Source organism: Vulpes vulpes, chromosome 4 (genome assembly GCF_048418805.1).
Source record: "Vulpes vulpes isolate BD-2025 chromosome 4, VulVul3, whole genome shotgun sequence".
NCBI classification, from domain to species: Eukaryota; Metazoa; Chordata; class Mammalia; order Carnivora; family Canidae; genus Vulpes; species Vulpes vulpes.
Window position 1 is genome coordinate 84,205,059 of NC_132783.1, and position 17,248 is coordinate 84,222,306.

Below are 17,248 nucleotides of genomic sequence, written 5' to 3' on the forward strand. Positions count from 1 at the left end.
GACTGGGGGTTAGAAAAAGGAGATACTTATGGCCTATGTAAGTAAATTTGTTTTGGAACCTATTGTGAACATTTGTGATTTCAACTTCTGAGTCTTGAGAGGTCTTGATAAGGAAGGCCTCAGTAAGGCTTAAATTAGATTCACATAGCTGAATGGCTAGGATGGGGAATTTGCTTAGCTTGATAGTAAGCTTAGCCACTTGATACTCATTGTGTACCCCTAAATTCTTGCAGAGTGGTTAAAGAATGATTTTGTTAAAAATCACTCTTGTGATTTTGACAAATGAAATTGTGGTTGAAATTTTGAAAAATAAAAAGAGCTCTAAGAAACAATTCATCTTTTTTTTTTGGAGATTTTATTTTTTTTATCCATGAGAGACACAGAGAGAGGCAGAGACATAGGCAGAGGGAGAAGCCGGCTTTCTGCAGGGGGAGCCCAATGCAGGGCTTGATCATAGGACCCTGGCATCACAACCTGAGCCAAAGGCAGACGCTAAACCACCGAGTCACCTAGGTGCCCTATTTTTCTTATTTTAAAGAGGAGGAATTAGTCCTAGCAATATTCTTCCTTGTAATTAGTTACCACAATATGCCCCCCACTGTTGACTCCAATATGGTTCCTCTTTTGGGGTGTTGTTCAATAAAACTGCATATTCAATTCTGAACATTTATTTTTAGTCTACCGATAGGAAATAGTAGGCACCACAGAGTAAGAAAGACTAGAAGGAAAAATCTGTTTTAGAAGTTTCTATCTCCAATTCTGACCTCTCCCAAAGCTCCAGTCTTCTGAGCTTCTTTCTCTTTTGCCTTCTCCATTTATCTCAGTAAACAGCACCATTTGTCCAGTGTAGTCCACATTTACCCAATATATTCCAAAGTCTAGGAGTTCTTGATTCCTTCCTTTTCCTTAGTCTGTCATATTTAGTTCACCAGCAAGTTATGTTATTCTGTCTCCAAAATGTCCTTCTGTGTCTAGCAGTATTATTTGTCATCTCTATTACTGTAGTACACTTCTAATTTGGTCTTTCTCCTTTCATGCTCCTATAGTCCATTCTTTCCACAATAACCTAAAGTGATCTTTGAAAACAAAATTAGATCATGTTATTTGTCTGTTTAAAATGTTAAAACGGTGTTAAAATTAACAGTGGCTTCTTGTCATGCTTATTATAACAAAATCAAAACTTTGTAGGCTTATAAAAGGGAACATGATCTTCCTTGTTCTCTGACTACAAACATTTTTTCTCTCCCTTGCCTTTTGTTTCACACCGGTCTTCTAGATCATTTTAGTGCTATCAGTAATGGCTTTCCTCCACCTGGCTTTTCCTTGTCATTCAGTGCTCTCCTGCTGGAAGCTTTCCCTGACTATCTAAAGGAGCCTTTCTCTCCATTTATCTGCTGGTTTTAATTTTCTGCATAGCACATATGATCATTTGATGTTCTTACTGTTGGATTATTCATCCGTATCTCCTCACTAGAATGTAAAGGCATTTCATGTGCCTTTAGTTCAGCTTGATTGTAGCTGAATCTCTAGTGTCTGGAGCAGTTGAATAGCTGTTTAATAAATATTTGTTGAGTTAATGAGTGAATAATTGCTAAAAGCTTGTTTTTAAGTACTGTAGATCAGATCTGTAGTGAAATAAAAATAAGAAAGATCTATAGAAACTATGTAAGATTTCAACAAGACTTTGGGAATAGCTGTTCTTTATTTTGTGATGTCCATATATATATTTAAAGATTTTATGTATTTGAGAGAGAGAGACTGAGAGTGAGTGGGGAGAGGAACAGAGAGAAAGGGACAGACTCCACGCTGTGTGGAGCCCGAATGAAGCTTGATCTCATGACTCTGAGATCATGACCTAAGCCAAAATCGAGTCACTTAACTGAGCCACCAGGTGTCCCTCCTTCATATATTTTTACGTTAAAATGCCCTTTCTTTAATGAAATGGTGATGATACTCAATTGTATAATTTAAAACTGTGTTCTTGGCAGTATAAATAATTGGGTAGCACTGTTATCCAAAGCACTGGGGGTTTTCTTTGAGCTTCAGAGATTTGTAGTTCCCTGGAAATAAAGCAGCACTGTGTAGGTGTTCCTGGGAGGGAGTTTTGCTAAGAATTCTTACTAAATAAAATTTAGTCAATCAAACATTATTATATTCTTCAAATTTTCCTTGGAAATAAATGATCAGATTCCATTTAAAGATTATATTGCTTGAATATGTAATGTTTAAGTGAAATGTGACACAAGAATCTACAGCTAATAATTAAAAGAAAATAAAAATAGCCGACCTTTTATATATAATGTCTTTGAGGAAAGAGTTAATACACTTAGCAGTGTTTCTTGGAATAGTCTTGTCTGTAATGAAAGCTAACTAAAATTGCGTTAAAACTGATCAGCTCTTTAAAAAAAACGCTAGTTGTATTGAGACACAAGTGAGCTTTTTTCTTTCCTTGGCCAATAAAAACAGAAATTTCAGGACTTGAGATGTCACCTATAACAAACTTCTTTGTGTTTCAGGTAAGAAAACTGATGGCCAAAGGTTATAATGTTCTTTATAAGGTCCAAGATTAAATAAAATTCCCATCTCTCTTTTCCCAGGCTTGAACCTTACACTGTGGCACACTACTTATTTTTAGGGAGACAAATCTGAAGAAATTTTTTTTTTGAAGTAGGATATAGATTGTTTTGAAAGTATTATTTTATTAGCATTTTAATTTATAGGAAACGGGGAGATGTATTTTTAACTAATATGCAGGGAAGGCATTCCACATTCAGTATTGTGACAGCTGCCCTCATAAGGGCTATGCAGAGCTCTAAAAGCGGTATTTATGCTTTTAATTTTTGTCAGTTAAGATTTAAAATTAACCAAGAAAATCATAAAGACATTTTTGTTGTTTCTGTTTAAGCAGTCTTTATACATGAAAAGATGAGACATGTATAAAAGTAAGCCCAGTTTCTTTAAAAATAAGTATAGCTTTGATGGATTGTGATTTAAAAAATACAATTTTAAAAACAGAAGGAATAAGTTTTGTATTTTTAAACCATTTCAGGAAGATAATTAAAATTTAATAATTATGAAAATTTTACATTAATAAAACCACTTATAGTAGAAAGTTTATAAGCTGATGAAAAAAGTAAAAATTATATACTTCCACTTTTCTGAGAAACCCATGATGCTTTATTGGTATATTTTTTTCCAATCTTTTTTCTTTGCATAATGGTATGAATTTTTTTTAACACGATCAAGATCATACTCTACATTCTTTTGTTTGTTTATTTTGTTTCATTTAACATGAGTATTTTCCTACATCCTTAAAAAGTCTATAAAAACATTTTGTAATAGCTCCATAACATTCTTCTGCAATTTATTTAACCATTACCCTATTTTTGGCTATTTAGAATATCAGATATTTTCTATTATTAATGCTAAAATGAATAACTGGGAGTACAAATCCTTGTTTGCATTGTTCTATTTTATTTATGATAGTTGCCTAAAAAAAGGAATTGGTGGCACTTACTGCCAAAAAGTTTTCTAGAAATGTATTAATTTATACTCCCGCTAACTATGTATGAAAAAGCTGATTTTATAGCATCCTTTGAAGAGAACTGTGCTATCACTTTGGGCCTTGAAGCATTTGTTGAAAAAATGTAGTAGGGTGGGTCTATGTATTTATTTATGCTATCTGGAGGCACTCAGCTGTTTGGGGTTAGTTATCTATTTGCTTTTAAAGTGGCTATCTACACTGTTAAATAAAATAGAATACGTATCTATCCAAGAGCAAGCTATCTGGACCCACTTATCTTGATGCAACTATTTATTTATTGGTGCAACTATTTAAGCTGTACGGAAGTTAATGAAGGATCCAAATTTTAGTTGGCTGATTTTTTCCCTAAAAAGCTTTCCCTTAAAAGCTTTTAAGTAAGGGCACCTGGGTGGCTCAGAGGTTGAGAATCTGCCTTGGCTCAGGTCGTGATCCGGGAGTCCTGGGATCAAGTCCCTCATTGGGTTCCCTGGAGGGAGCTGGCTTCTCCCTCTCCCTATGTCTCTGCTTCTCTGTTTCTCTCATGAATAAGTAAATAAAATCTTAAAAAAAAAAAAAGTAATAGTTACTCGGTAGCTGTTTGTGTGTGTATTTGCATGTGAGAGAGAGAGAGAGAGAGAGAGAGAGAGAGAGAGAAAGAAAAAGGGAGGGAGGGAGAAATGGGAAAGACTGGGTGGAAGAGAGGATAGGGAATGAGAAGAAAAAGAGTGGAAGGCCCGAGAGAGAAAGAATAAAGAGAATTTCTGTTTTTGCCTGGAAAACCATGTCTTTACTTTTGTCCCTACCTGATTGACTCTGAAAGAACAATCATACATGAGCCCTGTTTGCTGAAATAACATTTTTATGTCTATACCTGCTGAAATGGGACTGGTACCTAAAATACATTTTAAAAGAATAAACTTTTTGAAAGTTGTGTTGACTGATTATAAGTAAAAAAAATTTAACATTTTGATTGTTAGATGAAGAGGATGTGATATAGTTTTATTCTGATTAAAGATTTGAATATTGCAGTCTCTAATCTTTCCTTAATGAATTCAGTGTATTTGTTAAAAATAAAATTTCAAGTCTAGCTATTTTGGCACCAAAATTAATTTAAAAATTAATTTAAAAAACTTTTATTGTTAAAAATCAAAAGTGGGAATCACTAAGTATTTTAGGCATGAGGAAGAGTGCATTTTATATTTCATAGAGCCAAGTTCATGTTAACTTTCATGTTTCGCAGAGATGGAATTTTTACCAGTGTGATTATAACGAAGTAGTACTCACACCACGTGCCAAGGGCTCCAGTAGACACTTTACTAGAATTAGTTAAGTTTTAGTTTTCACAATGCCCTGAAAAGCATGTAATGGGTAAACTGAGGGACAGATAGGTTAAGAACCTGTAATATATAAGCCAAGGTCCTGCAGTTGGTAGGGAGTCAAGAGGGTTTCCAAACATTGTCTTGCTGCCTTTATAGCCTTTCTACCCTCCTTTACAGCCTTGACACTTAACATGGTCCGTTGACTAGAAGCAATTGATGAGGTCTGGGTGCATAAAGAACTGGCAAAATCTTGGCCACAGAGACTTAGTGAGTTTAAACCTTTATTTTAACGAGATCTCTCAAATCATATGTATGTATAATAAAGCAGCACCACAATACCTCCCATATTAAAAGTACATTGAGATTTTGAAATCCTTTCTAAGGATTATTCCTGATTTGATTTTAGTTCATGTGGACTACCAACATTTTCCACAAGAGGAGGAGGGAAACTATTAAATTGTTGGTCCTCTGCTGCTTTGATTCAGATCCTCTTTAATCCAGAGGAACAGCTGATTTGTTCTGCTTGTGGACATTTAGTCAAAGTCTCACTCAGCCAAGCATAGTTATGTTTTTAACAGTCTTTAGTCATGGACTAAACACACCAGATTTATAGTTCATGGGTTCATTCTAGATAGTCATTTACCAATTTGAAGAGAACAATGCTAAAGAAAAAAGTATTTTTGAATAAAACTGGAAGTCTTTAAATCTTGATGTTTAGATGGTTAGCAAGGAGCCTCAGATCTGTATAAACTGATCTCCCTAATTGCCTTTTGTGAATAGAATTATTCTGTCAGAAGGGTAATGATAGGCAAGAAAAGAAGGAAGTCTAACTTGGACAGTAGAACAGCAGTGTCTAGTAGAAACAATGCAAGATGCATATGTTTTAAGTTTTCTAGTAGCCACATTAAAGTAAAAAGAAACAGTTTAAATTTATCTTAATATATTTTATTTAACCCAGTGTAGTAAGATATTGTTACAACATGTAGTCAGTAATACATTTTTTTTTTGTACTAAGTCTTGAAAAACTTGGTATTTTATATTTACAGTGTCTCACTTTGGGTGCTAAATTTTCACATAAATAGTGAGATACAGTCCAATGAAAAAAATTGATGGAAAATATTTTACGTTGCTTTGGTTTTAAAATTTAATTAAAATGAAATAAAATTTAAAAATCAGTTTTTCTGGTCACATTAGGCATATTTCAGTATCATATGCTGGATTATGTTTCTATATATAACTGATTTCAGACCTGTGTAATTGATCACACCACCCCATAGGGTCAGTAAGTGAACATCACTGGAGACTACAGTGTGTTAATATAAATATTACTTTACACAGAATAAGGAGGGAATAAAGAAAGCTATTTAGGTCATAAAGCCTACAGTGATTTTGCTTCCTCTGATCTTTACCGCAGTTGAAATTTACCTGTCTCCTTATTGCTTCAGAATCAGTTTGGCCCCACTAAATTGTAAGGTTAGGGCCAGGAGTTAGGGTCCTTTCATTTCTGCCCACCCCACCCCACCCCCGCCCCGCCCCGCCTCGCCTCTGTGGCATTAGATGCTTGCTTCAGAGCTTTGCATACTTTTCAGAAAAGTGTGGTAATTTGAGAAGCGTGGCGAGCAGTATCATTTAAGTGGGCTAATTGGCCCAGAGGCTTTGAAACTTTGTGTACCTGCAGCACCTGGGCCTCACCTTTTCTAGATTCTGAGGCACAAAGCTTACAGTGGGCCCTGGACACTTCCGCGTTAAATAAGCCGTTCTAAGTGTTTCTGAAGTCCAAGAACGGTGGGGGACCACCGGACACAGCAACTGATTCTGAGAGGCTGCGAGTTCGAATTCAACACATGCTGCTGTTGCCACGCGTTCGGTTTCCGCCAGGCCGAGGTCCCCCCAGGAGGTGGCCGCTTTTCTTCTGCAGATGGGTTTTCCAGGCTGTTCAGTCCCATCCGCGGGGGCTGCCCGACAGCGTCCGCGCCCCAAGCCCGGTTCAAGCGACCTGAGCGCAGAGGTAGACCGTGGCCATGTGACTGACAAACCGGTTGCCAGTCGGGGCGGCCATTTTTGAGGCGGGCACCCAACCTCGTGCCCCACCAGCCGGAGATGGGGGGAACCTTGTTACGAAGACCCAAGATGGCCACCGCGCCCGCTAGCCACCCGGCGAGCCGGCGAGCCAGGGAGCCGACCCGAGACACGCGGGCGGCTCGGCCCGGCGGGCGGCGCCCGGGGCTCCTCTCGGGCCGCCGGCCGTGGGCGGAGCGCCCGCCCCCTCGCGGCGCGGCCAATCAGCGCATGGGGCCGGCTCGGCGGGGGCCGCGGGCGTGCGGGGTGTGTGAGGACGCGCTCCCGGTCGCCGAGCGCCGGAGCCAGGGAGCAGTTGCCGTGGTACCTGCTGCCGCCGTCGCCCGTGCGGACGCCGAGCCTGAGGCGAGCGCTGGAGCGAGGGGCAGGAAAGTGGAGCCATGACGTCCATCAGGTAACGAGAGGGCGGCAGTCTGCGGGGCTCGCCTGCTGGGCGGTAGCCTCCCGCCTGCTGAGAACTGCCGCCGCCTCCCTGGAGCGGTCTGCAGCCCCCGGTGGACGGGTCCCCTCACCTGGGAGGTTCTCGCTGCACTTTCCATTTGGTCATTTCTGCTCTCAGAAGTTTTTGGGTCTCGGGCACATGGCGGAGCCCTGTTAACTAGCCGCACCGCTGAGGTGACCCTCGCCCGGATTCCAGGATTTGAAGCTTGCTTGCGTGTGTAGTGGATTTCTCATGGGGGAAAAAATGCAGCACCTTTAACCCCTCAGGGGTGACCCAGCGCCTGAGGAAGTGTGACGTGGACCGTGTGTGGCCATGCTTGCATGTCATGCCCTCTGACAACTTCGTTGGTGGCCATGAGCAGACCAGCATATTTGGCCCTTCCCTGAAGCAGATTGATCGCCCCTAAGTTGCGAAATTGTGTGTCCCTCAAAGGTTAGCTTGTGGCTGGAATCCGTACTCTGGTTCCCCAAGGTGCCATCTGTCTACCTACTTTTATCGGAGAGTCACGAGTGGAATGACTTCGGTGAGGCGGTAGGTGTAGCCTGAGAGCAGTGAACGGGAGGAGACTTGCCCCCAGTAGCTCTTCCAAAGTTGTGAAGATTTGTTTTTTTTGTTTTTTGTTTTTTTGTTTTTGTTAATGATGGCAGCTTAATGGGTCGCTCCACTTTCTCGGCAGGTAGCTAGACTGAATGTTTATGCTAATGCGACTATTTATAAAAAGAGATAAATTGCTTTATTTACCCAGAGTTCTGAGCCGCCTCTTTTAAAGTAGACCTTGGCATTCATTGTCCCAGAGAAGGGGAGGCTCCAGCACAAACTGTGAAGGAATAAAATAAATTAATTTTTGGTTTGTGAGCTTCTAGCCGTCTTAGCCTTGGTGATTTAACGGTTTCTTATTGGTAATTTTGACTATATAATATTTAAGAGATGACTTGGGAACCTAATCCTCAGGTAAGACAAGATGCGACTGTGCTGATCTCAGATACACTTTCTTTCTTAAATTGTGTAATATCCGGACACAGACAACGAGTACTTACCTCATTATGCGGGAGGAGAAATCCAGGTACTAGAACTCGGAGACCCGCCTGGAAAGGTTTCACAGTAAGTTATATTGGGACCTAAGAGTCTAGCTTTTATGCTAACAGCGTTTTAAGACGAATTAACATTATGCTGTCAAACCAAGTAAATCTCCCCTCACCCCACTCCCATTTCCATTCCCATCCTTGCAGCCTGCTGCTAATTAGGAGTGTGAGTCAAATACTTTCTGTGTTCAGAACCCGTTCTTATGTGGACTCACATAAGAACTAATTGACCATTGTCTTCCTGGTTGCTCTTCAGTGGAGAAACACAAATCCAAAGCTTCTACTCCTTGGCATGTGACAACAGGATGGGTGTTTTAATGTTGGGGGTCTAATGGCTGTTGTGTTCAAGACTGAATAAGGTTTCATATCAGCCTTATTTGACTTAATGGAAGGATCATAATTGCTAATAGTTAAATTTTATGGTTTCTTCAGATTTAGTTTGCAATTTACGTAGTCTTGAACTATAGTGATGACCCCCACAATTAAAAAAAAAATTTTTTTTTTTAAGATTTTATTTATTCATGAGAGACACAGAGATAGAGAAGCAGAGACATAGGCAGAGGAAGAAGCAGGCTCCTTGCAGGGAGCCCGATGTGGGACTCCATCCCAGGACTCCAGGATCACACCCTGAGCCGAAGGCGGATGCTCAACCGCTGAGCCGCCCAGGTGTCCCAAATACGTTTTTTTTTTTTTTTTTTTTTTTTTTTTAAGATTTTTTATTTATTCATTTGACAGGGAGAGTACAACCAGGGGGAGAGGCAGGGGGAGAGGGAGACTCCCCATTGATCTGGGAGCCCAATTTGGGGCTCTGTCCCAGGACTTGGAGATCATGACCTGAGCCAAAGACATACGCTTAACCATTAGAGCCACACATATGCCCCTTAAATATGTTATATAAACCAGATACCACATTTACACCTGAGGAAACAGACCAAGAGAAATTGGGTGCCTGGTTTGAAATCATTTAGTAGCAGTTAGGAATTGAATCCAGACATCCATGATGTAGTACACTGCATGATACTTTTATAGGAACAATATGCTACTTAAATTTCCTGAAAAAGCTGTTTCTATGAACAAAATTTGTCAAGTATTGTGAGAAACAATTATAGCAACTTTTTTGCTTTACTCTAGTCCTCTAAGGAGCTTGATAACTTAGAACTTAGGTTGATGAGTAGACAGGGAGACTACGGAAGTTGAGGCAGCTCTGCACGAGTTGGTCGTCCTACAGATACCAGCCACTTTCCACTGAGGACTGCATTCAGTGCAATTGTGTCAACTTTAGTTTTCACCAACATGGTATTGTTAGGCTTGCTTCCATTTTGTGCCTAGTCTAATAGTGGCCCAAAAGATAGGTATTATTGATTGGCTTTTTCCGGTGAGGAGAGTGATCAAGATAAAAAATTATCCAAATCTGACTTTATGTCCAATGGTGCCTTTTACACCACTTGAAATATTTGTTCCTGGGCAGCCCGGGTGGCTCAGCGGTTTAGCACCACCTTCAGGTCAGGGCCTGATCCTGGAGACGCAGGATCTAGTCCCACATTGGGCCCACTGCATGGAGCCTGCTTCTCCCTCTGCCTGTGTCTCTGCCTCTCCCTCTCTGTGTGTGTCTCTCATGAATAAATAAATAAGACCTTTAAAAAAAAAACACTCATTCCTAAATATTGTAATATGTAACTCTTTGCAATGACAGAATGTAAGATTGGAAGCCATTGAGGACCATGGTCAGCATACCTAGGTTCTGAGAGTCTTTTTCTTTTTTTTTTTGAGTTAACCATTTTCCTTTTCTTCTCTGGATATTTGTTTAACGAAATACTCAGTGATGATGATACTAATATGTATCTCACAATGTTGTGAGGTAGGTATGAAAGTGCTTTTAAATTTTAGGGCATTTTATAAGTTTTATAAAAATTCTGTCATTAAAGCAATTTGAATCTCATAGAGAATAGTGTTATCTGAAAAAAATTAAATTTTATTTTTTCTATTTTTTAAAGATTTTATTGGGATCCCTGGGTGGCGCAGCAGTTTGGCGCCTGCCTTTGGCCCAGGGCGCGATCCTGGAGACCCGGGATCGAATCCCACGTCGGGCTCCCGGTGCATGGAGCCTGCTTCTCCCTCTGCCTGTGTCTCTGCCTCTCTCTCTCTCTCTCTCTCTCTCTCTCTCTCTCCCCGTGTGTGACTATCATAAATAAATTAAAAAAAAAAGATTTTATTTATTTATTCATAGAGAGAGAGAGAGGCAGAGACACAGGCAGAGGGAGAAGCAGGCATCATACAGAGAGCCTGACATGGGACTCGATCCAGGGTCTCCAGGATCATGCCCTGGGCTGCAGGCGGCGCTAAACCCCTGCGCCACTGGGGCTGCCCAAGTTTAAATTTTAAAGTAGGAAGCAAACTCCCTTATGTTTCAAGAAACTGAAGCTAGGAGATACTGTTATTTGTTTAAGCTCAACCAAACAGTTGCAGATCTTGAACTAGAATCTAGATCTCTAGATACCTGGTTCAGTGCCCTTTACAGTGTAGCATTCATCTATTCGAAATTCATAAATAATGATTTAAATCAAAAGTATTTTTTTTAAACTTAAGATCTTTGAATGGATTTGGCTGTAGATACTGTCTCTTCAACTTGCTGTTTATATTCTACTCTGCTGAATCATTACTGTTGAAGAGTCTGAATTACAGCCTCTAAAACCAATAATCCTTTTGAAGAATAACTTTTGTCTTTTCTTATATATCAGATTCCAGTTGACCTTAATTTGGGAAATGATAGAACATGTTTGATAAATTGATACTTTTGTAATTTTTTAATTGACCCAATAGGAAAGTTGATGCTTGAGTTAAATTCAGGAGACATTGGGAAAATGTGCAGTGTCATGACTAGTTCAATGAGAATCTTAGAGGGCATTTTTCCCTTTTCCTGTCTCTATACTGGACCTTGAGGCTCAAAGTGAAGGGTATGTCCTAGTTAGGCAGTGGTAGAGCTTAAGATAGAACTTAGGTCTTTTGGCTCCTACTTTATGTGCTTTTCATTGAGCAACACTGTTTCAAAATACTGCTATGAATATTGCCTTGTTTTCTTAACATCACTGTCTAGTTTGATTTTGAACACTGCTTTAGAGCTTGATTTTGTGCCAGAGAAGACTAGGAAAAAGATAGGGAGACGGGGAGAGTGTTTGCTATAGAGCTAAGGAACCCTATTCTTTGGCCTGCCTAGACAGGTCAGATTTGGTCTATTCTGGGACTTGACATGATTGTACCCTACATGATGATTCTGGAACTACTTTTGTGGGTTAGGCCTACATTGGAAAATTTATGTGGGCTGTGGGTTGGGTCTTAGGGTATTTTTCTCCTAACACTCAAGACTTTTGAGATGTATCCAATAAGATCTGCCAAGCCACTCAGATGGCGAACATTCATACGGAGACTAAAATGTGGCTAAGATTGAAACTGCCTTGCTTTGTTGAGTTGGTTTCTTTGGAGCCTTTAAATAGAATTTTCAGACTCCTTGCAGGACCTGTATCTTTTATAAGAATTGTAAATTTCAGATTACTATGCAAACTTTTTTATGCTATAGGACTTCTTAGGTAGATGAGCTTTTATTTATTTTTTTTAAAGATTTTCTTTATTTATTTGAGAGAGAGGGAGACAAAGCCTGCTGTGAGAGAGCTCAAGCAGGGTGGAGGGGCAGAGGGAGAGGGAGAAGCAGGCTCCTCGTTGAGCAAGGAGCCCAACGTGGGGCTCAATCCCTGGGCCTGGCTCAATCCGAGAACCCCAGGATCATGACCTAAGTTGAAGTCAGATGCTTAATGGACCAAGCCACCCAGGTGCCCTGAAAATGAGCTTTTAAAATAAAATGAAATTGTTTCATTTATGAAATATTCTGAAGAACTAAAACAAATCTTTCTTTTCCGGAACTGTGCAATGTTGTCAGTTGTTAATGCTCATATTTGTAAATAGGTCATCTTTGTTTGAAAAGGCATACAAGGTTTTCTAACTACAAATCTTTCCAGCCACTGTATTGCTACATTAAGAACAGTTAAAGATAAAAGGGAACCAAAATGATTGCCTAGACTGTTTGAATTTTAACCCTTTCCTCCATCATTCGTTAACAATCATGTTTCTTTATCTCTTCATGCCTACTTGGTTTTAAATTGTTATTTTAACAATACTACAATAAAACATAAGTATGAGTTTTTATTTTTAAATAGCAAAGCTAGCTTATAAATAGGATGACCATATGTCTCAGTTTGCCCAGGACAGTCCTGCATCATGCTAGTTATCCTGGCAAAATTATTAATAGATCTTCCTTTATTCTCAAAAGTGTCCTGTTTGGGTAATAAATTATCTGGTCACCTACTTACACTCTGTAATAGTTTTGTTGTAGTAGATTTTGGTCATTGAAATGTTCTTTGAAATAGGACCATAAGATAGTGGAATATTAGCTTCTTTTTGGTTAGATATGGGTAGTTTTCATTAGTCAGACATTTTTATTGTACTAAGAGTTCTGGATGTCTAGATGTAGTATATTAGACGTGGAAGCACATAATTTGAAGTTGGGAATCATTTATTTGGCCTTTTGCAGATTATAAAATCCTTTGAACCTCCTGTTTTTGTTAAACAGAAATAATTGTAATGCCTATCCTATGGGGTTATTGTGAGGATTTAAAGACAATAACATAAAAAAAAAGTAACCTATAAAAATGCTTACGCTACACATTATATGTATTAGTCATGTTACATATGTGCTTCTGAAAATTGAATTTAAAATGAACAATTTTGGGGTGCCTGGCTGGCTTAGTTGGAAGAACATGCAACTCTTGATCTCAGGGTCATGAGTTCAAGCCCCATGTTGGTTATAGGGCTTACTAAAAAAAATTAAATGAACAATTTTATCTGGTTTAGGGGCACTTACTATTTCACAGAGCATAGTCTTTTAGAAATGTTTTGCTGTAACAAGCAGCAGGGACTACTACAACTACTATTAGTTGATATATGTGGATTTTTTTGGGGGGGAGGGCTGAAATTTGAACATCTACATTTATGTTGTAGAGAGTCATCTAGGATGATGCTGGACAGAGCGAAGAGATCTTTTTTTTCTGTCAAAAAGAGATTACATGTTAGTATCTCAGTAGATGAGAGTATAAATTTTATTTTTTTAAAAAAAGCTATATTAAATGAGTTACTGTATCAGAGATCATTTTCTTGAGCATGCAGGAAGGAATATTCAGAATAAAAAATGGAAGGATTGGCCTTACAGAACCTAAGGGACCCAGGTATTTCCCTGGTCTGTTCACTTGGCTAGTGAAAAAAATGCCAGTGATATAATTTACATACAGTTAAAATCACAGTTCCTAAGTTCACTGAATTTTGAATATGAGTATATATATTTATTTATATAACTACAACTTAGGTCAGTATATAAAACATGTTCATCTACTCTGCTTCTTTTCAGTCAATCCTACTGCCTGTCCCATCCAGGCAACATTTTTCTGACTTCTTTCGGTAATACTGGTTTGCCTGTTGTAGAACTTCGTATAAAGTGAATGGACTGAGCCACCCAGGTACCTCACATCCTACAAATTTTGATATGTGTGTTCAGTTCAAATTATTTTCTACTTTTAATTGTGATATCTCAGATCTATAGGTCATTTAGAGATTAGTTTCATGGCATAGCTTATAGTCTGTTCTGCTGAATGTTTCCTGTGTCTTTACTCTTTAATTTCACTCAGCAATATTTTGAGGTTTTCAGTGTAGATGTTGTGTACACCTTTAATTAAATAAATGAATATAGCAGTTACCGGGTGTAGTGTTCTATACCAGATAGGTCAAGTTTAGTTGTTTTGTTCACTTAACTGTTATTAACTGTTATTTAATTGAGATATAATTCACATACCCTAAAATCTAACATTTTAAACTCTACAGCTCAATGGTTTTTACTATATCACAAGGTTGTACAACCATTACCACTAATTCCAGAACATTTTCATCACCCCAAAACTAAACCTTGTATCTGTTACCAGTTAATCTCCAGTTCCTCTGCCCCTTCCCTTGCAAACCAGGGAAACTTTGTGAATTTGCCATATTTTGGACGTTTCATTAAGCAGAATCCTATTTGGCCTTTTGTGTCTGACTTCTTTCATTGAGTATAATGTTCTCAAAGTTCATTTATGTTGTTGCATGTATCAGCATTTCATTCCTTCTTATGGCTGAATAATCTATAGTATGTATATAACACATTTTATTTTTAAAAATATTTTATTATTTGAGCAGGAAAGAGAGCATGTGTGTGAGCACAAAGTGGAGGAGGGGGAGAGGGAGAAGCAGATTCTCTGCTGAGGGGCTCCATTCTAGGACCCTGGGATCAAGACCTGAGCTGAAGTCAGATGCTTAACTGATTGAGCCACCCAGGCGCCTCCATATATATACTACATTTTGTCTATCTCTTGATGGATATTTGTATTTCCACTTGTATATTATGAATAATGCTGCTATAAACATTCGTGTATGTTTTGGTGCTGTCACATGTTTTCATTACTAGTACTTAGGAATGGAGTTGCTGGGTCATATGGTAAATATATGTTTACTTTTTCAAGAAACTGCCCAACTTTTTTTCAAGCTAGCTGCACATTTTCAACAGCAATGCGTGAGGATTCCACTTTCTCCATATTCTTGCCAATACTTGTCTTCCAGTCTTCGCTGAGAGGCTCTGTGTGAGGCATATGTTTAACACTCAGAGGGACTTAACCATTCTGCCATAACCTTTATTTCCTCCTGCTTGTGCAGAGGCTTATGGCTCAGAGATGATTGTTTAGGATCTTTCAGGTCTTTCATGAGCATGCCACAGCTCTGGGCACATGTACATTGCCTTCTAGATTCTCAGGAATATTCAGAACTTTTCAGAACCCTTTATGGACATCTCATGCCCCCACTTTTCCTTTTAAGTTTTTTGGTTAGCTTCTTGTTTGTGCCAACTGCTTCAGACAGCTAGGATGTTAAACAATTGCAGCTGATTGTTTTTGACAAATTCTCCTGGAGAAAAGGGTGTTAGAGCTGGGCAAGCTGAGTCAGGTCAAATAATGAGAAGCCTCCGGAGTAGGGTTTTTCAGAGAACTGCCTGTAAGCTCAAATAATAGCAGTTCTCTGAAAATAGGGCTTTGAAAGAGCTCCAATCCTGTTCTGACCCCTCCAGTAGCTGCTAGGCTTCTAGTTTTCACTGTGCTTGTGGGCTTTTTCTTTTTAAGGCTACCATGGAGCTAGGAAGAGGGGGATGGGAATAGGGCAAGTTAAAATGGCACAAAGCTTGCTGTTTTTAGTGAGATTTGGCCTTTTTCTTTTCTTTAATGCTTCCTAGATTGTTGTAAGCCTTTGTTTAATATTTAGAGTTCTGAAAAAGTTGATATTGATTTTTTTTTTTTTTTTGACAACTTGTTGCTTTAATAGAAGAGATAGTTTTTGGAGGCTCTTATTTCTCATAATGTCACCCTAATTGTGTTTTAAAACATTTTTAATATACTCTTTCTTTTGAAATACTTTAAGACTCACAAGAAGTTACAAAAATAGTACAGAGTTCCTGTGCACTCTTCACAACTTCTCCTAATGATACAGGACTATAAAGTTAACTACAAGTGTTATTGGAGTGTTACCAGTTTTTGCACAAACAGCTTTTTAATGGTGGGGTGGTGGTGGTATATAATTCTGTGAAATTTTAACATGTCTAGATTAGTGAAACCATTAACACAGTTAGGATCCCAAACTGTTCAGTCACCACAAAGAAACTGCTTTGTGTTATCTATCCCTCTATGTTCACCCCTGCTCCTCAAGTCCTGGCAATTACTGATCTGTTCTTCAACAATATAGTTTTGTCACTTTAAGAGTGTTATATAAACGGAATCATAGAGTATGTAGCACATAGTACAGATTTTATTTTCATTCATGTATGCCTTTGAGACCTATCCAAGTTGTATTGTAGTTCATTACTTTTTATTATTCAGTGTTTGTCTATTGTATTGGTATACCACAGCTTACCCACTCACTTGTTGAAGGACATTTGATCATTTCCAGTTTTTTCAACTATTACAGATAAAACTGTTGTGAACATTTGTGTAAAAAGTTTTTATGTGAACTTAAGTTTTCATTTTTATAGGATAAATGTCCAGTAGTGTGATTTCTTCCTTATTTTGTGTTTTACCAATTACTGAAAGAGGGATATTATGACTGTATTTGTCTCATTTGTTTCTCTCAAGTTTTTTCCCCCAAGTATTTTGAAGCCATTTATTTTCTTGATGAAATGACTTATTTATATGAAATCCTTTTTATATGGTGCCACTCCATGTTTTAAAGTCTACCTTGTCTGTATAGCATAGGGATTACTGTTAATAGTATTGTAGTAGAATATGATAACAGATGGTAGCAATTCTTGTGGTGAGTATAACATGTATAGAATTGTTGAATCACTATGTTGTATACCTGAAACTAATGTAACATTGCATGTCAGCTATACTTTAATAAAGTCTACCTTGTATGATAATAATATAGCCACTGCAGTTTTCTTATAATTAGTGTTTGGATAGTATATCTTTTTATTCAGTCTTTTATTTTCAAACTTTCTATGCCTTTATATTTAAAGTGTATCTTTAGTAAATGATGTTTAATTTGTTTTTGTTTTTTAAAATATTTTGACTATTTATTTGGAGACAGAACAGGCAAGCAGAGGCAGAGAGGGGCAGAGGAAAGAGAGAGAGAGAATCTCAAGCAGATCCTATGCTGAGCATGGAGCTTGACGCAGGGCTCAATCCCATGACCC

At 38.5% G+C, this 17,248-nt stretch overlaps 1 protein-coding gene across 9 annotated transcripts in view; it reads left to right on the top strand.

Annotated features, from left to right (window-relative positions):
* ADK (adenosine kinase) overlaps nucleotides 1–17,248 on the top strand; it is a 494,813-nt gene that overhangs the window by 13,451 nt on the left and 464,114 nt on the right. For 2 of the 9 annotated variants that reach the window (XM_026005048.2, XM_072756312.1), the window contains exon 1: nucleotides 7,127–7,315. The exons of 2 other annotated variants lie outside the window; for them this stretch is intronic. In XM_026005048.2, coding sequence (XP_025860833.1) covers nucleotides 7,302–7,315 — 14 coding nt within the window. In that variant the 5' untranslated portion in view covers nucleotides 7,127–7,301. Of the gene's footprint in view, nucleotides 1–7,126; nucleotides 7,895–8,314; nucleotides 8,465–13,897; nucleotides 14,007–17,248 lie in introns of those variants that run through there. 5 more of the 9 variants (XM_072756307.1, XM_072756310.1, XM_072756309.1 and 2 more) reach the window with 5 other exon arrangements.